Source organism: Lathyrus oleraceus, chromosome 6, assembly GCF_024323335.1.
Source record: "Lathyrus oleraceus cultivar Zhongwan6 chromosome 6, CAAS_Psat_ZW6_1.0, whole genome shotgun sequence".
NCBI classification, from domain to species: domain Eukaryota; kingdom Viridiplantae; phylum Streptophyta; class Magnoliopsida; order Fabales; family Fabaceae; genus Lathyrus; species Lathyrus oleraceus.
This window is the reverse complement of record NC_066584.1, coordinates 467,932,522-467,957,487: the sequence shown is the minus strand read 5'-3', so window position 1 is coordinate 467,957,487 and position 24,966 is coordinate 467,932,522. Positions and strand designations below refer to the sequence as shown.

Sequence of the window (24,966 nt, the reverse complement as noted above, 5' to 3'; positions counted from 1 at the left end):
GGTTGAGATGTTTAGCATATGGTCCAAGTTTGGTTGTGTTTTCTTATAGCGCATACGCAATTAATGGATACACATTTTATACCAAAGAACAAGATGATAAAAGTACTATGCAAAATAGTGGTGTCACCTTGGTAGCTGAAGCAATGCACATATCAAGTGTGAAGGACTTAAACCCGAAATTTGCAAATCTGTCATATTTTGGGGTTATCGAGCGCATTTTGGTGTTTGATTATGAGAAGTTTCAGATTCCTATATTTGGTTGCAAGTGGGTTGAAAATAATAATGACATACGAGTGGATAAGTCAGGATTTTTGCAAGTTGATCTTAATAGGGTGGGTTACACAAATGAGCCTTTCATTCTAGCCTCTCAAGCTAAACAAGTATTCTATGTCACTGATCCGACAAGTACGAAATGGTCTATAGTGCTTTTATCTAACAAAGTAATTGATGAAAGAATTGGAGATCAAGGTGATATTGATGTTGAGATTGAATCTTTTACCATAAATGATCAAAATGAGAATGAATCATGTATTAGAAATGATCATAATGAGGGTATTTGGATCAATCCAACCGTCCGCGTTGTTAAAAGAAAAGTAGAACATATTCCTACCAGAAAAGAAAGAGACGTTACTGAAAAAGGTAATAGTATAATTATAGCCTATGTCATTCAAGAAAATTTAATTATAGCCTATGTCATTTTATATTATTCAATATATATATGGATTATTGATTATGGATTTTTATATTTTTCATTTCATTTTTATATTTTTCTTTATTACAGGTTAAATGGCTAGTGATCAAGAAAACTCACAAGATGCAAATGCTCCTGATGATACTTCAGAAAAGAAATTACACGAGGCATCACTATTATGAAGAGTATCATTCGTGATAGAGATAAAGCAGTAACATATAATGTAAATTGGAATGCTGATAACCAACTAATTGGGTCTAATGCTGCAAAGTTGGCAAGCTACATTGGTACACTTGTTCGTATGCACATTCCAATCACTGCTACAAGATGGAGTAATAAAGAGTTGGGTAGCGCTAAAGATAAGATTTGGACTGAGATACTGGTACAATATATGATTGTTTATATTTTCTTTATATTGACGATAATGTTTTAAATTACTTATACTAACACACTCTATTCCAATATTTTTTCGTAGAGGTCTTTTAACATTGAAGATACAACTATCCGAAAAAAGTATATACTTCAATTGGCCGGAAAAAGACACAGAGGGTGGAGAACGTTTTTAACAAACAAGTATCTTAAGGACAAAGAAAATTTTTTTGTTGAATATGATCCGGAATATCCAGTGAAGTATGCGATCTTCATTACAGAAGAAGAATGGGTTGCTTTTGTAGCCCAAAGAAGAGACGAAAATTTCAAGAAAGTGAGTGCCACAAATCGCGAGAGAGCGTCAAATCCCACGTATGCATACAAAAAAGGGCGTTTGGGATATGCACGCTTAGAGGAAAAAATTGTAAGTATACAAAAATGCTACGATCTTATTAATTGTCTCAATGTGTTATAATTGATTATCTTATTATTTGTGTCAATGCGTAGTTAGACGAGACGAAAAGTGACGCAACATCACTTCCGCCACATGTTTTGTGGAAAGAAGCTCGTGTGGGAAAGGATGGAACTGTTAGGGATGACGTTCAACATATTTATGATGAATGTGTAAGTAGAACATTGTGTCTTTAATTAAATCAAAAGTTTAATAATATATAATTAATTTTTTTATCTCCACTAATAATTTCCGATATGTAAATGAATTTCAGGAGACCCTATCTCATATTATTTATTACTTTTAACTAAATCATGCATATTATGTTTTGTTATGTAGTACTTTGATGAATACAAGTGTGCTCATTACACGAGACTGCAGTTGGAACAAATCAAGGAGGAATTGTGTCAATATTTTATTGAGAAAAGATTAATTAGTATATAATGGTTTCAAAATAACATGAATACTTTGATGAAGAATGGTTTCTGGTTGGCAAGTGTATAGTTCTTTATATTTTTAACAGATTAGTTATGACTCCAAATAGGCCGTATAACATATTAGTTTTGACTTGTGTATAGTTCTTTATAATTTTAGTGATATCTTTAATTTCATGGATAGATTAATGTGTTCATTCTTGTGTTGGTTTGCTTTAAAAAATTACAAATGCTTGAATTATGACTCCAAATGTGTTCAGTGCCTATCTATCCTTGTGTTGGTTTGCTTGAATTATGACTCCAAATGTGTTCATTCTTGTGTTGGTTTGCTTGTGTTGGTTTAAAAAATTACAAATGCTTGAATTATGACTCCAAATGCTTGAATTAGAGAGGCTTGATTTACAGGTTTATGGGATTATTCCCAAAAAATATTACAGGTTGAAATGGTAGGCTTAAACTGAAGGCAGCGTTTTGTTATTTTACTAGAGGAAAAGACAGCGCTTTTTAGTAAAAAGCGCTGCTAAAGGTTGTCAATAGAGAGCGCTTTTTACTAAAAAGCGCTGCTAAGGTTGTCAATAGAGAGCGCTTTTTAGTAAAAAGCGCTGCTATAGGTTGTCAATAGAGAGCGCTTTTTACTAAAAAGCGCTGCTATAGGTTGTCAATAGAGAGCGCTTTTTAGTAAAAAGCGCTGCTATAGGTGGTATATAGACAACCTTTAAGAGCGCTTTTTACTCAAAAGCGCTGCTAAAGGTTGTCAATAGAGAGCGCTTTTTAGTAAAAAGCGCTCTTAAAGGTTGTCTATATACCACCTTTAGCAGCGCTTTTTACTAAAAAGCGCTCTCTATTGACAACCTTTAGCAGCGCTTTTTAGTAAACAAAAAGCGCTGCTAAAACCTATAGCAGCGCCACCTACGGCAGCGCTTTTAAGCGCTTTTAAAGGCCAAAAAAAGCTCTCTCATAGGTCTTTTTTGGTGTAGAGTTCTGGGTAGAAAATGTTTGTTTGTTGGTCAATTTTAGCAAAAACTATCTTGTGTTAATCAACGAGAAACATTGTTTTACCCAAAACAGATGAGGAGCAGACGTATATCACACATCGAATGGATTTACAAATCAACATTCGGAAAAATGACACTTATCTCAACTCAATAATTATGGACGAAGCATTGCTTCACATCACCTTAAGACAAGATGTCTTTCATTTATGAAAAGGTTTTTCTGATCAATCGCACGACGACGAAAAAAGAGTTTGATTGGTTGAATGTTTTTTAGGCTTGAAAGACGAATATTTATGACTTGCAAGCTCTTACAACTTGGGTCTAATACTCGGGACTACGTCTGGACCTTTCACCCAGGTAATCTTTTTCTTTCAATTTTATTGAGAAAAGACGTTTGAATATTTACAAATATTTTGAAGAGAAAACGAATACATATGGCTTACAAGCTCTTACAACTTGGACCTAATATTCAGGATTACGACTGGATATTCCATACAGGGTAATCTTTTTCATTCAATTTTATTGAGAAAAAACATTTGAATATTTACAAATATTTTGAAGAGAAGACGAATACATATGGCTTACAAGCTCTTACAACTTGGGCTTAACATTCGGGACTACATCTGAACCTTTCACCCAGGTAATCTTTTTCTTCCAATTTTAATTATGAAAATGTATTGAAATTAAATTAAAATGATTAATGTACAAAGGTTTGAAATTATTGAAAGTTAAGTTGATGTTGCTTAAGATCTCATTGTAAGAAGACTCAAGAGTAAGCCACGAGACTGAATGCCAACCAAAACCGAGAGCAAACTGAATCTAGCTCTAAGCTAACTTAGAGTGTATTCATGTAAGAATCACTCTATAAGAAGTCGGGCAACTGAATCTATGCGTGTAAATGATTTTCAAAGTTAAATTGAACTTTAACATCGAGATAACAACACAATCAAAGCAAGACAATAATCAAGCATATTATTATTACTACAACAGTGTTGTAATATTTTTTTGCATCAATTCAAATTAATCAAAAAATATAAAGCTAAACACTACAAACACATTTTATCCACAATACGAGTACAAAATCGATAAAAAACAAAATAAAATAAAAAATAAAAAATTGATATACATAAAACTAGAAATAAATAAATATAAGTGTGTGTATATAAAAAAAAACTGAAGTATATATAATATATATATATATATATATATAATATATATATATATATATATATATATATATATAATATATTATATATATATATATATATATATATCTATATATAAATGAAGTAAATATGTAAAAATAATATATCTATATATATATATATATATATCTATATATATATATATATATATACTATATATATATATATCTATATATATATATATATATATATATATATACATATATATCTATATATCTATATATATATATATATATATACATATATATATATATATAATATATAATATATCTCTATATCTATATATATATATTATATATATCTATATATATATATATATATACACACATATACACACATATATATATATAGATATATATATGTAGATATAGATATATATATATATATAGATATATTATAGATATATATCTATAGATATATATATATATATATATAGACACATATGTATATATATATAGTATATATATATATATGATACATATATATATCATATATATATATCTTCTATATATAGATATAGATATATATATATATATATATATATCTAGATATATATAGATATATATATATGTCTATATATATATATCATTTATAGACATATGTAGATATATAGATCTATTATACTATATATATATATATCTATAAGATATATATTATATATACATATATATACATATCTATATATATATATATCTTTACATAGAGATATACTATATATATATATATATATATATATATATATATATCTATATATATATATATCTACATCTATATATACATCTATATACATATATATCTATATATATATATATATATATATATATATCTATATATATATATACTATATATATACATATATTATATATATATCTAGATATATATATATATATATATAATAATCTATATATATATAGATATATCTATATATATATATATATATATATATATATATATATATATACAATAGACTATCTATATATATATATTATATCTCTATATATATATATCTATATCTATATATATATATATATCAATATATATATATATATATATATAATATCTATATATATATATATTATATATATATATATATATCTATATATACACCAACAAGTAAGTATAAAAAAACAATATATATGTATCAAAACAAATAATGAATATGGATATATAAAAATTGAGATAAAACTAATATATAAAAATATATATAAAAAATCAATACTAATAAAAAATAATACGGGAAATGTCAAATAAGAAAAAGAACAATGAGATTTGGTTTATCGGCGGCCGCGAATTGTGAAGAGTAATGTTAACATACAAATTGAGGAGGTTATCTTGTAAAGAAAAAATATGGTCCGGAAATGAGAGAACATGAAATTTGATGAAGAAATGTATCTGAACCACATGAATTTTAGGGTGAGAGACAATCCATGTGATGTAGAGGTAGGTGGCTCATGAGAAGAAGATATTGTTTATTAAAATTAAAAATCAAAGAAACTTTCTATCATTTCTTAACTTTTCTTAACTTTATTTGAAAAGAAAAATTTCTAGAGTCAAAAGAAATCACTCCCTCGGGCACACCCTTGTTTCTCTTCTATTGGTGTTGGTTTCAAACGAGAGATCTTAGAACCTTCATGCGCCGCACTCCCCTCTCTCTTTTCTCAATGCTGTTATATATATACAATGCATTAGGGTTCTAAATGTTACTATAATTTCCCATAATGCCCCTTAAGTTTTATTTATGTGACAAAAATGACTTAAACCAAATTAAAACAAAAAAAATCAAACTTTTCAAAATAACCAGAATAAAATTAAAGTGAGACTACAACTAGTTTTATTTAATTATTTTGAACATTTCAACAAAAAGATAAACATAAACCGACTTATAATGAATAAAAATCGGACGCAAAATTGCTTGAAAAATTAAACTTAATGCACCAAAATGATCAGTGTGAAATAAACTTATTGGAAAAATACAGCATTTCTTTTAATTTTGAAATAAATTTTGACCGGTTAAACAGGCTTGAGCTGATCAAAAAGTGTCTGAAAAATTAGCTGAAAAATAAATCGTGCATACCAGATTAAACTACGTGAAACGTAGATTAATAAAGCTGATGTCTGGAAGCTTGATTTTAAAATTCTTCGTCCACTGATTTGACGCACATCCGTCGATTAATTCAATCAGTTTGCTTGTAGATCCGAAAAAATTATTTCGACTGATATTCTAGGCACTATGCGGTATGGAATGCATGGTGTGCTATGCAGAGATGCAATAGCTATGATGAATGTATTGAATCAGCGATTCAGGGTCAAAATTGGGGTGTGACAGTTGCCCCTATTTAAGTATCTTCAACATGAGAATATGAAGCGGTACACTTTTCATATGATCATAGTGGAAGATAGTTAAATACTAAGAAGACTCGGATTTTGATCATGAAATGAAAATGATATGATATGATATGAGATGCTATGAATGCATGAATGACTTGTTTTTGTTTTTGGTTTGCTAGGGATATGATCAGACATAAGATAAACCCTAACATGATTCTTTATAATGGATACAGAATGAAACAAAGATCTATGCGATAATGATGGAAACATATGGCAAAGGTAGTCCACAGAAAACAAAAAATGAGAGTAGAAATTCACCGGGGATAACAATCCTGCTGGAGAAAAGACAATTGAGGAATATGCAAAGAGATTTTAACAACAGGTTCATACATGTCTTAACAACACCAGAATATTCAAAGAGTGATCAATTAACAGGTTCAAACATGACCTGAAAGCATAAGGGAACATACAAAGAATGATTGAACAACATATTCAGACATGATCTGATGACAGCCTGAATATCAAGGAAATTTTAGTCAACCGGTTCATACATGACATGACAACACTGGAAAAAATCAAAGAATTTCATCAATAGGTTCATACATGACCTGACCATTGAAATATTTAAGGAGTTTCAATAACAGGTTCAAACATGACCTGACAATGTTGTAAAATCAAGGAAAATTCCAATAGGTTCATACATGACCTCAATATTAGGATATTCAAAGAAAGTTTCATCCACAGGTTCAGACATGACCTGACAACACTTGGAGAAAAAAATTAAAGGGTGTTTTATCAACAGATTCATACATGACCTGACGACACTTGAAAATTCAAAGAAAGTATATCCATAGGTTCATGCATGACCTTGACAATTATGGAGGTTTCACGGATATTTTAACCATAGGTTCATACGTGACCTAACAACACCAGAACACCCAAAGAAAACTTCAACAACAAGTTCATACATGACCTGAGAATATTGGAAAATATACAAAGCAAGTTTCATCAATAGGTTCATACATGACCTGACACTTTAGAATACATATGATAATTCTAGAGATTTCTCATAAGAAATTCATCCGATCAAAGATTTTGGAGATTCCTAATAGGGAATTTATACAAAACAAAGATAAACGGGAGTCTTCTTATAAGTAGATCATCCATGCAAAAGGCTACGATGATTCTTTACAAAGAAATCAAACAAAACCAACATCATTGGAGTTTTCTAACACGAAAAACCTCCAAGCTTCTGGGAATTCCTCAAGATGATGAGTCATACATGACTTTCACGGAACCATCAGGAAAGACAGGGCAATCAAACTCTCTGTACGTGCCAACAACGATTGGACTTTAACCATAAGCAATGGATTACAACCAGATTTTAACGAATTTTGCCAACAACAATTAGACTTTGACCGTAAGCAATGGATTACAACCAGCTTTTAATAGATTTTGCCAACAGCGATTGGACTTGACCGTAAGTAATGGATTACAACCAGCTTTTAATGGATTTTGCCAACAACAATTGGACTTTGACCGTAAGTAATGCATTACAACCAACTTTTAACGGATTTTGCCAACAACAATTGGACTTGATAGAAGTCATTAGTAAAACAATTATCGGCTACAATGGAGTTTACCAGCAACAACTGGACTTGAATGATGTTGGCGACAACCAAACTTCAGATACCAATTACAATTGTAAAGGGAGTGATAGTGATGTCAATGAAAATTGGGTTTAAAATGAGTTCTAATGACCACTGAGCTTGGAATAATGCCTAGTCACAACTGAATTTTAGGAGACACCAATGAGTCTTAAAATAATGTCAGGGAATGACATAGAGGTTCTGGAAGTGTGTCAGAACAAAAATGACATGTCTGGGAATTCATCAGAGAGTAAAAGAAACGAATTCTGGAAATACATTAGAATTAGAAGTGATATTCTGGAAATACATTAGAATACAAACACATCCGATAATACATCGAGGAAATTCTGGAAATACATCAGAATACAAGACAAACATATTAGAGAATACATCAGATAGGTGGGGAAACATCTAAAAACACATTAGACAAGTTATGGAAATACACCAATAAACAAAGGAGTAATCCGGAAATTCATCGGATAATCCAAGAAGGAATTGAACCTCATGGAATTTTTTTTTATAGGTGCCAACTGAGTTGGACTTGAAAACGACTGCGAAAACCGGATGATGGTGTAAGGGCACCAAATACAAACTGGAATTAGAGGTCAAAGGATATAGGATCAACAACAAGATCTGGGTCAATGCAAAATGAGCGCGAAGTACATTTCGGCTATGCATAATTTGAAATTGTTTTTATGCATGATATATGAATGATCATGATATGAAAATGCTGACACTTTAGTGGACTGGGAGTTTGTAAAGCCTTTTTATGGAGGTCATGATTCCTCAACACCTAGAACTCAACTAAACATTTTGTGATAAATGTTGTCAAAGGAGAATTCTATCATGCTTGACAACCACAACTTAGCTAATGAGATCCTTTTGGAGGATTAATGAATCGTGCTAGCATGATTTTTGAGCACTCGTCTTAAACTCAATAGTTGTTGACGTATGGAAGAATTTGTTTGAGTAGTTTGAAAGCATGAAGGGGGCCTGCCCCTCTGTGGCTCATCTTGCCCTAGTCTGTTGGGTCTTTGAAAATGTTCACCTTGAAAGTGAATTTGAAACAGCTTGACATGAGAAGATCTCGAGACGGCCTGCCCCAATGTTTGAATACTGCACTGATTTAACCTTGATTAACCAAAACTTGGAATGGTAAACTTCTGGTTGACTATCCTTGGATAGTTGGACCAAATGAGCTTCTGTGGTGGTGTTGATTCTAAGTGTTGGTAGAAATTTTGGTAAAACAAAGAGTGTTCACAAGATGTTATGTGTGATGTCTTAACACGAGATATCCTATAAACCTGCTGGAGTTCAAGAACATGTTCATGCATGATTGTTTCAGAATGCCACATACAATGCCATGGCTTCTGATATTGGATGTACCTGCTGGAGCTTAAATGAAAGACATGTTCATGCAGGATTGTTTCAGATGACATACATAAGGTCATGGCATCTGATATGGTTGTACCTGCTGAAAGTTATAAAAGAAATTATTGGATTATGCAGGATTTTTCCAAGATGTCAGACCCGATGTCATGACATCCTGTACACAGAACATTCAGTGTGAATGTCTGGTGTTTTGTGATTGCACAATTAATTGCAATCTTTATATGATTGAAGATATGATTAGCTGGCGCATTCAATCATGGATTACAACCAGATTTACTTATTTTCCAAGGAGATCTAACCAGCTGTTATGAAAAGATTTGATTGGAAAATAGATTTAGGGTTTTCAAGATGTCCAAGCCCAGCTGAAAGCTTCTATAAAAAGGGACTTGGAAAACCTGTTTGAACATATAACCAATACTGAGCGAAATATAGAGAGAGAGCTAGGGTTTGTGTCTGTTTAGTCGTGAGACTTGTAGGTCATTCAAGTCATCCATTGATGATTGAATTGGACTGATTTGTGGTTGTAATTTGTCACTCTAAAGCTGTTAAGCAAGAGTGTGTGTCTTCTTGATCAAAGCTGTGAAGCAAGATCAAGAGTGTGTCTTCTTGATTGAAACTGTGAAGTAAAATCAAGAGTGAGTAATTGAAAAGTATTTTCTTTTCACAAGGGATTGTTGTTTAAAATCACGGGTGTGTGATTGTAGGGAAGTGAGTGGGTTCTCATATCTAAGAGTGCTTAGGTAGAAATTGCACGGGTAAAGATTAGGTGAGAAAGACTGTAACTTGTTGAAGTGTACGGAGAGTCTTTGAACTAATTCTATTTTAGTGAATTTCCTTCCTGGCTTGGTAGCCCCCAGACGTAGGTGAGTTGCACCGAACTGGGTTAACAATTGCTTATGTATTCGCTTTACCATTTTGTATTTTTTATCCATTGTGTGTTAACAGATATTAGTGTCGTGACATTACCTTCGACATCTTATATCTGATACCAGAATTTCAATTGGTATCAGAGCAGGCATCCTGCTCTGGTTCTGGGTGAGATCTAGGGACAATACTTTCAGGTACAATGGAGAGAGATGGAGGATCTGTTCATAGGCCACCAATTTTGGATGGTTCTAACTATGACTATTGGAAACCTCGAATGGTAGCTTTTTTAAAATCTCTTGATAATAAGGCTTGGAAGGTTGTATTGACAGGCTGGGTGTACCCTGTAGTCACTAAAGAAGGAGATGCCACTACTGAGAAAAAGCCTGAAGAACAATGGTCCAAGGAGGAGGACGACCTAGCCCTTGGAAATTATATAGCATTGAATGCCATCTTCAATGGAGTGGACAAGAACATCTTCAGATTAGTAAATACTTGTGAAGTAGCTAAAGATGCTTGGGACATTCTCAAAACCACTCATGAAGGCACCTCTAGAGTGAAAATGTCTAGACTACAGCTGCTCACCACCAAGTTTGAAAACTTGAGGATGAAAGAAGATGAAAATATTCATGAATTCTACATGAGTATCCTTGAAATTGCCAATGCCTCTGGAGCCTTGGGTGAGAAGATGTCAGATGAAAAGTTAGTAAGAAAAATACTCAGATCACTCCCCAAGAGATTTGCTATGAAAGTAACAGCCATAGAAGAATCTCAAGACATCTCAAATGAGAGTTGATGAGCTAATTGGATCCCTCCAAACATTTGAGATGGGAATATGTGATGGAGCTGAAAAGAAAGCCAAGAGCATAACATTTATGTCAAACACTGAAGAGGAAGATGAGGAAGGTGGTCAAGATATTGATGAAGACCTGGAAAATGAGATAGCAATGCTGGGAAGACAATTCAACAGACTGATAAAAAAGGTAGATGTGAGAGCAAAGGGCAATGTCAAGAACATCACATCTAACATCAGTAAATCCAACAGCTTTGGTAAGAAACCAAAGTCTGAAGAAAAGCCCAAAGAAGTTCAGTGCTATGAATGTAATGGGTATGGTCATATTAAAACTGAATGTGAGACCTACCTCAAGAAACAAAAGAGGAGTCTTGTGGCCTCTTGGTCTAATGGAAGTGAAACAGAAGAAGCTACAAACCATGTGACTGCTTTGATAGGAAGATGGGGGTCTGAGGAAGAGTCAATTGATGATGAAAGAACCCTTAAAGAGTTGTGCCACAGAAGGGCAAGAGTGTGCAGACAAGCTAAAAGCCAGAAGAAAGTGATAGCTCAGCTGGAAAATGAAAAGGAAGAGCTTGTGGAAACCATCTCAAAATTGAAGATTGAAGTTGTATTCTTGAATTCCAAACTAGATGAGATGACTAAGTATGTAAGAATGCTTAACAATGGATCTACCATCTTAGACAAGATTCTCCAGACTGGCAAATAACAGGAAACAAATATGGCATTGGATTCAAGGCTGAGTGCAGTTACACTGGTTGCAAACCAAAATCCAAACCTAAGTGCAACCATGTTAGAAGCAAACCTGAGATGTCACATCAGATGTCACAACAGTAAAAAGGGAAGCATCAAAGATGGAAATGCCAATACTGTGGAAAATTTGGCCACCTGAAGCCCTTCTGCTATAAGCTATGTGGCTATCCTGGCCCTGTTCATTCTCAACACCAATCAAGGTCCAAGCATCACAAGATTGTCAACAAAAAGCAATGGGTTCCTAAGACAAAGGTCACAAGTCTAATAGCTCACACTTCCCTCAGAGTTTCAGCCAAAGAAGATTGGTATTTTGACAGTGGTTGCTCCAGACATATGACCGGGAACAAAAATCTGCTAACTGAAATTCATCCTCATGCCATGAGTTATGTTACATTTGGTGATGGTGCAAAGGGTGAAATCAAGGGAATGGGTAGGCTGGATTGCCCTGGAGTTCCTGACCTTGATGATGTCCTACTTGTTAAGGGATTAACTGCTAATCTTATAAGCATCAGTCAACTGTGTGATCAAGGTCTGAATGTAAACTTCACCAAAACTGAATGTCTGATTACTAACAAAGAAAATAAAGTAATCATGAAGGGAGTTAGGTCCAAATACAACTGCTACATGTGGAGCTCGCAAGAAAATGGATACTCTTCAATGTGTACCTTAGCCAAAGAAGAAGAAGTGAAGATATGGCATCAAAGATTGGGACATCTACACCTTAAAGGGATGAAAAGGATCATATCAGTTGAAGCTAATTCCCAACTTAAAGATTGATGAGGGAAAAATCTGTGGAGAATGCCAGATTGGAAAACAAACAAGGATGTCACACCAAAGGCTCAGACATGACACAACTACCAAAGTCCTAGAACTACTTCATATGGACTTGATGGGACCCATGCAAGTAGAAAGCCTTGGTGGGAAGAAATATGCATATGTGGTGGTGGATGATTTCTCAAGATACACCTGGATCAGTTTTATTAGAGAAAAATCTGATGTATTTGAAGTCTTTAAGGAGCTTTGTTTGAAACTTCAAAGGGAAAAAGAAAGTCATGTTGTCAAAATTAGAATTGATCATGGGAAGGAGTTTGAGAACAACAAATTTGCTGAATTATGCTCTTCAGAAGGAATTCATCATGAGTTCTCATCTCCCATCACTCCCCAGCAAAATGGTGCGGTGGAAAGAAACAATAGGACTCTTCAAGAATCAGCTAGAGCTATGATTCATGCTAAGAAATTGCCCTATCATTTTTGGACTGAAGCAATGAACACAGCCTGCTATGTCCACAACAGAGTGACATTAAAGAAAGGAACTCCCACAACCCTTTATGAAGTCTGGAAAGGAAGAAAACCCACAGTCAAATACTTCCATGTATTTGGTAGCAAATGCTATATCCTGGCTGACCGTGAGCAAAGAAGGAAGATGGATCCCAAAAGTGATGAAGGAATATTTTTGGGCTATTCAACAAACAGCAGAGCTTACAGGGTCTTTAATTCCAGAACTAATGTATTGATGGAATCCATTAATGTTGTGGTTGATGACCAACAGACGGATGTCACAGACGATGTTGAGACATCTCTGAATGATTCTCCAGTTGACTTCTCAGACAAAAATAAGGAAGAAAAACCTCCTCAAGTTGAACCTGAAGATGACAAAATCAACAAGGGACCCTCTACCAGAACTCAGAAGGATCATCCCAAAGATCTTATCATAGGAGATCCAGATAAAGGAGTCACTACTAGATCAAGGGAAGTGATCTCACATGGCTGCTTTGTGTCAAAGATTGAACCCAAAAATATCAAGGAAGCCTTGACTGATGAGTTCTGGATCAATGCGATGCAAGAGGAGTTAGGCCAATTCAAGAGGAATGAAGTATGGGAATTGGTTCCTAGACCTGAAGGGGTAAATGTCATAGGAACAAAGTGGGTATATAAGAATAAATCTGATGAACAAGGGGTTGTTACTAAAACCAAAGCCAGATTAGTAGCTCAAGGATATACTCAAGTTGAAGGAGTAGACTTTGATGAAATATTTGCTCCTGTAGCTCGCCTTGAGTCCATTAGACTATTGCTTGGAGTGGCATGCATTCTGAAATTCAAGTTGTTTCAAATGGATGTAAAAAGTGCCTTCCTGAATGGCTACTTAAATGAAGAAGTATATGTTGAACAACCTAAAGGATTCACATATCCAAATCTTCCACAACATGTGTACAGATTTAAGAAAGCCCTCTATGGGTTGAAGCAAGCTCCCAGGGCTTGGTATGAGAGACTCAAAATGTTCCTTACTGACAATGGATACAGGAAAGGAGGTATTGACAAAACTCTGTTTGTGAAGAATGAAGGAGGGAAGCCCATGGTGGCACAAATATATGTAGATGACATTGTATTTGGTGGAATGTCAGAACAGATGGTTGAACATTTTGTTAGACAAATGCAATCTGAGTTTGAGATGAGCCTTGTTGGAGAACTGACCTACTTTCTTGGGCTACAAGTCAAACGGATGGAAGACTCTATCTTTTTATCTCAAAGCAAGTATGCCAAGAACATTGTGAAGAAGTTTGGCATGGAGAATGCAAGTCATAAAAGAACACCTGCTCCTACACATGTAAAAATCTCCAAAGATGAAAATGGTGTCAGTGTAGATCAAAGTCTATATAGAAGCATGATAGGCAGTCTGCTATATCTCACAGCAAGCAGACCTGACATTGCATTTGCTGTTGGTGTGTGTGCTAGATATCAAGCTGAACCAAAAGTCAGTCACATAAACCAAGTGAAGAGAATACTGAAATATGTCAATGGCACCAGTGACTATGGGATGTTATATACTCATGGATCTGGATCTATGTTGACTGGATACTGTGATGCTGACTGGGTTGGGAGTGCTGATGATAGGAAGAGCACATCAGGAGGATGTTTCTTCTTAGGGAACAATCTGATTTCATGGTTCAGCAAGAAACAGAATTGTGTATCTCTATCCACTGCTGAAGCAGAATACATAGCAGCTGGAAGTAGTTGTTCTCAACTGGTCTGGATGAAACAAATATTGTCTGAATACAATGTCACACAAGACATCATGACATTATACTGTGATAACCTGAGTGCTATAAATATCTCCAAGAATCCTTTTCAGCACAGCAGGACAAAGCACATTGATATTAGGCATCACTTCATCATAGAACTTGTGGAAGAGAAGATCATAGCACTAGAGCATGCTCCTACAGAGAGGCAATTAGCTGACATATTCACAAAAGCTTTGGATGCCAATCAATTTGAATGTTTAAGAGGAAAATTGGGGATTTGTGTGTATGAGAATCTATAGCAATCAAAGGAGTCTGTGGATAGTTCTCACAAAAAGAGTATGGAGTTTTGTGAGGTATGGTGTAGTGAAGGATGTGATGGGTGTGAAGATGTTATGAGAACTGTTCACCTTTGGTCAATTTTGACTAAAAAGGGGGAGAAGTATGTGGAGCTAGAAGTATGTGGGGCTGGGGGAGCTGGAGTTGTGAGATGTATATAGCTGGAGGACAGCTAGTTTTAAAAGAAGTGCACAGGAGTTAAAACAGAATGTTATTCTGTTTACAGATGTCAAAGATGACAAAGAGGATGTCTGATATGGTGCACAGGTGTTGATGTTGAAGCAGTTGTCAGAATGACATTCTGGCTGGTACAGGTGTTGGAGTTACAATAGTTGTTATGTTCATGGAGGCTGTTTGTTGTGTGCACAGATTTAGGGGGAGAAGGAGTACCCTTGTGCATTTGCGTGTCTTACTAGTTGCATCCATAACTAGTAATTCTGTTTTTTGTTGCACAGATTTAGGGGGAGGAGAAGTACCCTTATGCATGTGTGCATTACTAGTAGCCATAACTAGTAATTGTTTTGCTTCTGCTGCTGATTAAACTACTGTTATGTTGTTTAATTGCTGATAGTTTACCTTGTGAACAAAAAGGACAGATATATGTTTTAGCCAAAATTTGTCAAAGGGGGAGTTTGTTGATTCTAAGTGTTGGCAACAATTTTGGTAAAACAAAGAGTGTTCACAAGATGTTATGTGTGATGTCTTAACATGAGATATCCTATGTACCTGCTGGAGTTCAAGAACATGTTCATGCAGGATTGTTTTAGAATGCCACATACAATGCCATGGCTTCTGATTTTGGATGTACCTGCTGGAGCTTAAATGAAAGACATGTTCATGCAGGATTGTTTCAGATGACATACACAAGGTCATGGCATCTGATATGGCTGTACCTGCTGGAAGTTATAAAAGAAATTAGTGGATTATGTAGGATTTTTCCAGGATGTCAGACCCGATGTCATGACATCCTGTACACAGAACATTCAGTATGAATGTCTGGTGTTTTGCGATTGCACAATTAATGGCAATCTTTGTATGATTGAAGATATGATTAGCTGGCGCATTCAATCATGGATTACAAACAGATTTACTTATTTTCCAAGGAGATCTAACCAGCTGTTATGAAAAGATTTGATTGGAAAATAGATTTAGGGTTTTCAAGATGTCCAAGCCCAGCTGAAAGCTTCTATAAAAGGGACTTGGAAAACCTGTTTGAACACACAACAAATACTGAGCGAAATATAGAGAGAGAGTTAGGGTTTGTGTCTGTTTAGTCGTGAGACTTGTAGGTCATTCAAGTCATCCATTGATGATTGAATTGGACTGATTTGTAGTTGTAATTTGTCACTCTAAAGCTGTTAAGCAAAAGTGTGTGTCTTCTTGATCAAAGCTGTAAAGCAAGATCAAGAGTGTGTCTTCTTGATTGAAACTGTGAAGTAAAATCAAGAGTGTGTAATTGAAAAGTATTTTATTTTCACAAGGGATTGTTGTTTAAAATCACGGGTGTGTGATTGTAGGGAAGTGAGTGGGTTCTCATATCTAAGAGTGCTTAGGTAGAAATTGCACGGGTAGAGATTAGGTGAGAAAGACTGTAACTTGTTGAAGTGTACGGAGAGTCTTTGAACTAGTTCTATTTTTGTGAATTTCCTTCCTGGTTTGGTAGCCCCCAGATGTAGGTGAGTTGCACCGAACTGGGTTAACAATTGCTTGTGTTATTCGCTTTACCATTTTGTATTTTTTATCCATTGTGTGTTAACAGATATTAGTGTCGTGACATTACCTTCGACATCTTATATCTGATACCAGAATTTCAGGTGGCTTTCCCCAATCCGAGTCTTGAAGAATATTACTCTTGGCTAACTGACCCTTACGGTGATTGGCTCGGATTGACTGATACTCAAAGTGATTTCCCCTGACTTGATTTATTTCACTTTATCAAGTTCCTCAATTATATATTATTGGAATTTCTTTGATGCTAAGTGCTGACTTGCAAATAAGATTGTTCATTCAAAAAATGGTAATTTTAATGCAGTTCTTATGCAAAAATTTGAAATCAAAATTTATTGATATGAACGGGTGAAATACGGTGAAAGGGTCACTAATAAGAACACAATGATGATCTAGTCATTCATAGTATGCAAGTTGGTGCGATCAAATGATTAACAAAAATCGTTTGGAGTCAGGTTAACACAACCTTGCTGTAATATGATTTCAAAATAAACCATGCCTCAATTAGGTCTTTTAAGGGTTGTAACATGGTCTGGTTCCCGTTTTTTTGAAACAAATGGATATAAGGCTCAAAATTTAATTTTTATCCACCCCTTCTTCTTGATGATCTCCAGTTCCTACATTCAGTTAATTGACATACGCATTCAACTTCCAAGAGGGTTCAAAGGTGTGATGGTAAATATGAGGATTCTAAATGAGATTTTCTTGAAATAACAATCACCTTATTTTGTTTTTGTTATTTTTGTTGAGGGTTTTGATGACCTCTTTTTCCCTTTGATCCCTAATTTTTCCTGGACCACTTCTTTGAACCTTTTGGACCACCGGGATGCCCTGATTTTACCTAAATCATTTTGTGGTGTTTGACTTAGCGGACTTTTCTTTTTGAAAGGTGGAGACTGCCACATTATTGGTGGATGAGGAATAACCATTATAATTTTTTTCACTTTTCAGTTTCTTCGACACTTCAAGATGTGTTCGAAGAGTAACGTGTGGTTGAAACTCTTTAAGTGGGATGTTTCCTCTTGCAATTTAAATGCAAAGTCAGATTACTTGAACAAACTACCCTGTCCCTGGGTAAGATTAAGGATTTTAGTTCCGAAAGAAATACTAACTTCAAGGCTCAAAGTGGTTGACTAAGGATTAACTCCTTATCTCTCCGGTGTTTGGGTATTTGAAATAATGCCTTACATCATCGGCAAGGTTTTCTTCAAAAGCATACCACAACAATTTCAGGTGTTTCGTTTTCATCATCCTCCTTCCAATCTTTGTTAACACAACGGTTTGATAAACAGAAGTGAATGAGAGAAGTATTTTTTTAACATAAATGAAAAACAAGTGAATACGGATGGATTAATTCAAAAGATGCATAAACATTTCATTAATATTACCAATTTAAAGAAAACAACAAAGCTTAAAAGCAACTAGCAATCAACATGCAAGGAAATTACAAAAGAAATGTTGAAACAACCAAATGATTGCCAGCTTTAGGGAAATGACTTTTTCAAACTTGATCCATTAACCTCGTGAGACACCCCTTGAGATCATCGCACTTATCCGGGCGATAGGTTGACGTTCACCACCAAGTTTCCTTCTTGAAAGGCTATATACATGTTGTCAATCAACTGTTGTATTTTGGCTTTGAAAGATTTATACTCTTCAGTTGTGTGCCCTTCTGATCCAACCTGATATCCACATTGCACATTTGGGTCATACCCGGGTGGGTAAGGTTATGGGACTGGCTTGAGAGACTTGGGAACCACCAACGAGTTTTGAATCGGAGACTATAGGAGTTGGCGATATGTCATGAGGATTGGATGACGAGGATCATTTCTTATTTCCATGTTATTTCGAGGCCTAGGCTGATTTTGATGTTGATTTTGATATCTCGGGCCTTGGTCTCGTTGATTTGGATGAGGAGAAAACCAGGATTGTTGGTAATGAAGACCAAAAGGTAGTGGTTGCTGGTATGGCACTTTATGCATTGCTAACTGCTCATTTTCAGCCACTTGAAGGTTGGGATCAACAAGCTTTTTGACATTGTCACGACGATCTTCAAATTATTTTCCTTCAATCTCATTGTTGAATGCAACCCTCCTGGACTCACTACTCACTTCTCCTTTGCTTCCGTTGGCATGGATTGTAACATTGGAAATCCAAGACGATATCTGAATTCTCTTACCAGGAAACGATGATATCTCGTTAGCCACATCACTGACCTCTTCCTTGTGGTATAAAACCTTGAGGGGCTTCAGGGGTCTTTTGCCTTTCTCACCACCTAGATCAAAAATCAAGATATTTGTACCTGGGCCTTCCTCCTTGAGTGTTGGTGACCTTATGACAATAAATCTTTGCAGCTTGAACTTAAAACTCCTGCATTCCTCGATGGAGTGCCCCATTGTTCAAATATGGTATATGCACTTGACCTTCGGGTGATCTTCTTCAAAGACTAAGCCTTTTTTGTTAATCAGTTCTCAGACCAAGGCTTTCAGCGCTAAGCAAGAATCTAGGTCATGTCGCACTGCCCTTTTATGGAATTCACATGTTGAATTTGGATTGTACCATGGAAGGTATGGTGACGTAGGTGTGAGAGCTCGAGGGGTCACAAAATCATTCTGGATCAGCTGCGGGTAAAGCTTGCTATATGGTATCGGAATCGGGTCGTTGTGATCTTTGTTCCCTTGTTCTGATTCTGATTTTTTTTTTCGAACCTGACTTCGGTGATTTTGAGGAGGAATAGCCAAAGGATGTTGATGATGATATCCTAAGGGAGAACCATATGCAGGTAGATAAGGAGTTGCCACATAGAATTGCCCTTTACTTAGGGTAACACCGGATGGATGTGGAGAAGTAGCTCCCTCTGTTTCAGAAATAGGTATGGGATGACCCTCTTTTCTTAATAAGGCTTGCAGGGTTTCCAAGACCCATCCCATTGGGGTTTTCAAAAGATTGAGTTCCTCATTCAATGCTTCTTGACTTTTCCTTAGCTCGCCCATCATCTCCTGAGACATGGTTCTTTGTTCTAAACGCGTGTCAGGAATCACTTTATTGATCATGGACAATGGATGGATGAGGTTTTTTTTGTATTTTGTCTGGAAAGTGACATGCATTATGATGAGATGCAGATGCAATGGAATGTGAATGAATGCAATAAAAGCCATCCATATTTGTTTTTTTCTCAATACACGGGTTCAAAAGTCTGAGGTACTGATGAATCTGATTACTTTCCGAGAATAGGTTCTCACCGGGTACGATCTAGGGTTACAAAGGTTCCCAGAGTCATGTATTCATTAGACTGTTTGCTGCCTGTGGCAACTTACTTGCCAGGCATCAACTCCATCCAAAGAATCTACTCTAAGTGAGGTTCTCGCATCGATCTAATGAGAAATTCATCTCACGTACCCACACTACGCAACCATCTTTCCTAATTGGCCAAAGGATTAAGGTTCTACAAATGGTCCTTAGAGTCATGGATCCTAAAGAAAATACTCGAAGCTTACGGCAACTTACTTGCCGGGTGACAACATCCTCCCAAGGATCTACTCTAAATAAGGTTCTCGCACTGACCCAACGAGAAATTCATCCCGCGGACCCTCACTACTCAACCTCGTCCTATCTTATGTTTTTACTCGAGACTCGGGTAAAAAGTCTTTCCAACAAGGTTTGCAATCAGAGTATCCAACTACCAAAGCATAATAGAACCAAAACAACATATTTTATCAATATGACAATAAAGATAGAAAAAGCAATAAAGAAAATCCACACAAGTAAGCAAACAAAGTCATACAAACGACCTAACTAGGATTGACTCACTTAGGGAAATGTTTTCCTAGCAGAGTCGCCAGCTGTCGTACCTCGAAAAATGAGAACACGACTTAGCGAGGCGCAATCGCATGCTCGCGTAATAGACTGAACAGAGTCGCCATCGAACATATATTTATTCCTAAAAAGGAAAGGGGAAATATCGATAAAACCCAAGAAAGAACGACAATGATTATGGTTGTCACAACCAAATCAGGGTTCGAGAGTCGATTACGCAAGGGGAAGGTATTAACACCCCTCACGTCCGTTGTACTCAACGGGATCCATTAGGTTAATTGTGCGCGTTAGTGTTAGCTTGAAATGTTAAGCTTCTCAAGTTATTAGGTGGGAAAGAAAGAACAGAAGAGAGAAGAATGTTTTTGGATTTTGCAACGAAGGAGACTAAACCTAAGTTTTTTACTAATATGCCTGACAAGATTTACAAATTCTGCTCCTACGTATCTCCGGGTGCAATAGAGAACTCAAGGCTTACGTAGTTCTGGGTAGAAAATGTTTGTTTGTTGGTCGATTTTAGCGAAAGCTATCTTGTATTAATCAACGAGAAACATTGTTTTACCCAAAACAGATGAGGAGCAGACGTATATCACACATCGATTGGATTTACAAATCAACATTCGGAAAACGCCACTTATCTCAACTCAATAATTATGGACGAAGCATTGCTTCACATCACCTTAAGACAAGATGTCTTTCGTTTATGAAAAGGTTTTTCTGATCAATCGCACGACGGAGAAAAAGAGTTTGATTAGTTAAATGTTTTTTGGGCTTGAAAGACGAATATTTATGACTTGCAAGCTCTTGCAACTTGGGTCTAATACTCGGGACTACGTCTGGACCTTTCACCCAAGTAATCTTTTTCTTTCAATTTTATTAAGAAAAGACGTTTGAATATTTACAAATATTTTGAAGAGAAGACGAATACATATGGCTTACAAGCTCTTACAACTTGGACCTAATATTCGGCATTACGACTGTATATTCCATCCAGGGTAATCTTTTTCTTTCAATTTTATTGAGAAAAAACATTTGAATATTTACAAATATTTTAAAGAAAAGACGAATACATATGACTTACAAGCTCTTACAACTTGGACCTAATATTCGGGATTACGACTGGATATTCCATCCAGGGTAATCTTTTTCTTTCAATTTTATTGAGATTTTTTTTTGAATATTTACAAATATTTTGAAAAGAAGACGAATACATATGTACAAGCTCTTACAACTTGGGCCTAGTATTCAGGACTATATCTGGACCTTTCACCCAGGTAATCTTTTTCTTCCAATTTTAATTATGAAAATGTATTGAAATTAAATTAAAATGATTAATGTACAAAAGTTTGAAATTATTGAAAGTTAAGTTGATGTTGCTTAAGAGCTCATTGTAAGAAGACCCAAGAGTAAGCCACGAGACTGAATGCCAACCGAAACCGAGAGCAAACTGAATTTAGCTCTAAGCTAACTTAGAGTGTATTCATGTAAGAATCACTCTATAAGAAGTCGGGCAACTGAATCTATGCGTGTAAATGATTTTCAAAAGTTAAATTGAACTTTAACATCGAGATCACAACACAATCAAAGCAAGACAATAATCAAGCATATTATTATTACTACAACAGTGTTGTAATATTATTTTGCATCAATTTAAATTAATCAAAAAATATATAGCTAAACATTACACACACATTTTATCCACAATACGAGTACGAAATCGATAAAAAATAAAATAAAATAAAAAATAAAAAATTGATATACATAAAACTAGAAATAAATAAATATAAGTGTGTGTATATAGAAAAAAAAACTGAAGTATATATATATATATATATGTATAAACTAGAACTAAAAAGTGGGAGTGTATATATATATATATATATATATATATATATATTGTTTCGAGAGAGAGAGAGAGAGAGAGAGAGAGAGAGAGAGAGAGAGAGAGAGAGGAGAGAGAGAGAGAGAGAGAGAGAGAGAGAGAGAGAGAGAGAGAGAGAGAGAGAGAGAGAGAGAGAGGAGAGAGAGAGAGAGAGAGAGAGAGAGAGAGAGAGAGGAGAGAGAGAAGAGAGAGAGAGAGAGAGAGAGAGAGAGAGAGAGAGAGAAAGAAGAGAGAGAGAGAGAGAGAGAGAGAGAGAGAGAGAGAGAGATTAATTACTATACACTATTAGTGTAAAAAGTTTTACACTATCGATTCATCACCATCACCCGTTTACATTACTTTATAGATTTTAAAAATAAAAGTCAAATTTGTTTCAATATCCAACGGTTATGATTAACTGACGGTGTAAAATCTTTTTACACTATCAGTGTATTTCAATTAAATTCATATATATATATTAATATATATAATATATATATATATATATATATATATATATGCCAAAAAGTAAGTATAAAAAAACAATATATATGTATCAAAATAATTAATATATATATATATATATATATATATATATATATATATATATATATATATATATTATATATATATATAAGAATTGAGATAAAACTAATATATTAAAATATATATAAAAAATCAATACTAATAAAAAATAATATGGGAAATGTCAAATAAGAAAAAGAACAATGAGATTTGGTTTACCGGCGGCGGCGAATTGTGAAGAGTAATGTTAACATACAAATTGAGGAGGTTATCTTGGATAGAAATAATATGGTCTAAAAATGAGAGAACATGAAATTTGATGAAGAAATGTATCTGGGCCACATGACATTTAGGGTGAGAGAGAGTCCATGTGATGTAGAGGTAGGTGGCTCATGAGAAGATTATATTCGTTTATTAAAATTCAAAATCAAAGAAACTTTCTATCATTTCTTAACTTTGTTTAAAAAGAAAAGTTTCTAAAGTCAAAAGAAATCACTCCCTCGGACACACCCTTGTTTCCCTTTTATTGGTGTTGGTTTCAAATGAGAGATCTTAGAACCTTCATGCGCCGCACTCCCCTTTCTCTTTTCTCAATGCTGTTATATATATACAATGTATTAGGAATCTAAATGTTACTACAATTTTCCATAATGCCCCTTAAGTTTTATTTATGTGACAAAAATGACTTAAACCAAATTAAAACAAAAAAAATCAAATATTTCAAAATAACCAGAATAAAATTAAAGTGAGACTACAACTAATTTTATTTAATTATTTTGAACATTTCAACAAAAAGATAAAAATAAACGGACTCATAATGAATAAAAATCGGACGCAAAATTGTTTGAAAAATTAAACTTAATGCACCAAAATGGTCAGTGCAAAATAAACTTATTGGAAAAATACAGCGTTTCTTTTAATTTTGAAATAAATTTTGACTGGTTAAACAGGCTTGAGCTGATCAAAAAGTGGTAGAAAAATTAGCTGAAAAATAAATCGAGCATACCAGATTAAACTACGTGAAACGTAGATTAATAAAGCTGATGTCTGGAAGCTTGATTTTAAAAAATTTCGTCCACTAATTTGACGCACATCCGTCGATTAATTCAATCGGTTTACCTATAGATCCGAAAAAATTATTTTGATTGATATTCTAGGCACTATGCGGTATGGAATGCAGGGTATGCTATGCAGAGATGCAATAGTTATGATGAATGTATTGAATCAGCGATTCAGGGTCAAAATTGGGGTGTGACAGCTATATACAAGTCAAGATCCATATAAGAGATTTTAACTTTCTCAATTGTATTGCGGATTGGTGATTGTATGGGCTCTTGGAAATATTTATCAAATAAAAGGAATAATGTCGGTTCCAATGGGAAACCATTGAAGAGTTCACGTAAGCAAAACGAGGACGAATGTCGAAGCACTATAAATCTCAGTGTCATCTCTCTCTCTCTCTTGCATTTAATTTTGTAGTATTTGCATGCTTAGGTATTCCAATTCTAACGTACTTTATTGTTGCCTCAATTTATAGCAATTTATCACTTAAGCATAATGTTTTTCTGGAATTGGATACCTTATTGAGCTGAATTGGTGATTAAAACTTTGAGAAACAATTGAGGTTAGAATTCTTTTTATTGAATCATTATATAAACACATCTCATGGATTATAAAATTGAATCAATTGAATACCTTGTGTTTCATCATATTTATATTTGGTGTTTGTGACACGATTTAGTGTTAACATGATCGATTT

The 24,966-nt window shown here is 34.6% G+C and overlaps 1 protein-coding gene across 1 annotated transcript; it reads left to right on the top strand.

Moving 5' to 3' along the window:
- The first annotated feature begins 869 nt into the window (after positions 1 to 869).
- LOC127096285 (uncharacterized) lies at positions 870 to 19,043 on the top strand. The gene is made up of 4 exons (XM_051034873.1): positions 870 to 1,073; positions 1,167 to 1,484; positions 1,568 to 1,684; positions 18,867 to 19,043. Exons 1-4 carry the CDS (start codon positions 870 to 872, stop codon positions 19,041 to 19,043), a joined length of 816 nt encoding a protein of 271 aa, XP_050890830.1.
- Positions 19,044 to 24,966: the final 5,923 nt, after the last annotated feature.

Coding starts and splice junctions, on each gene's coding strand:
- LOC127096285 (XM_051034873.1), top strand. CDS start 870: ATGAAGAGTATCATTCGTGATAGAGATAAAGCAGTAACATATAATGTA. Junction 1,485..1,567: donor CACGCTTAGAGGAAAAAATT/GTAAGTATACAA, acceptor GTCAATGCGTAG/TTAGACGAGACGAAAAGTGA. Junction 1,685..18,866: donor AACATATTTATGATGAATGT/GTAAGTAGAACA, acceptor TTCGAGGCCTAG/GCTGATTTTGATGTTGATTT.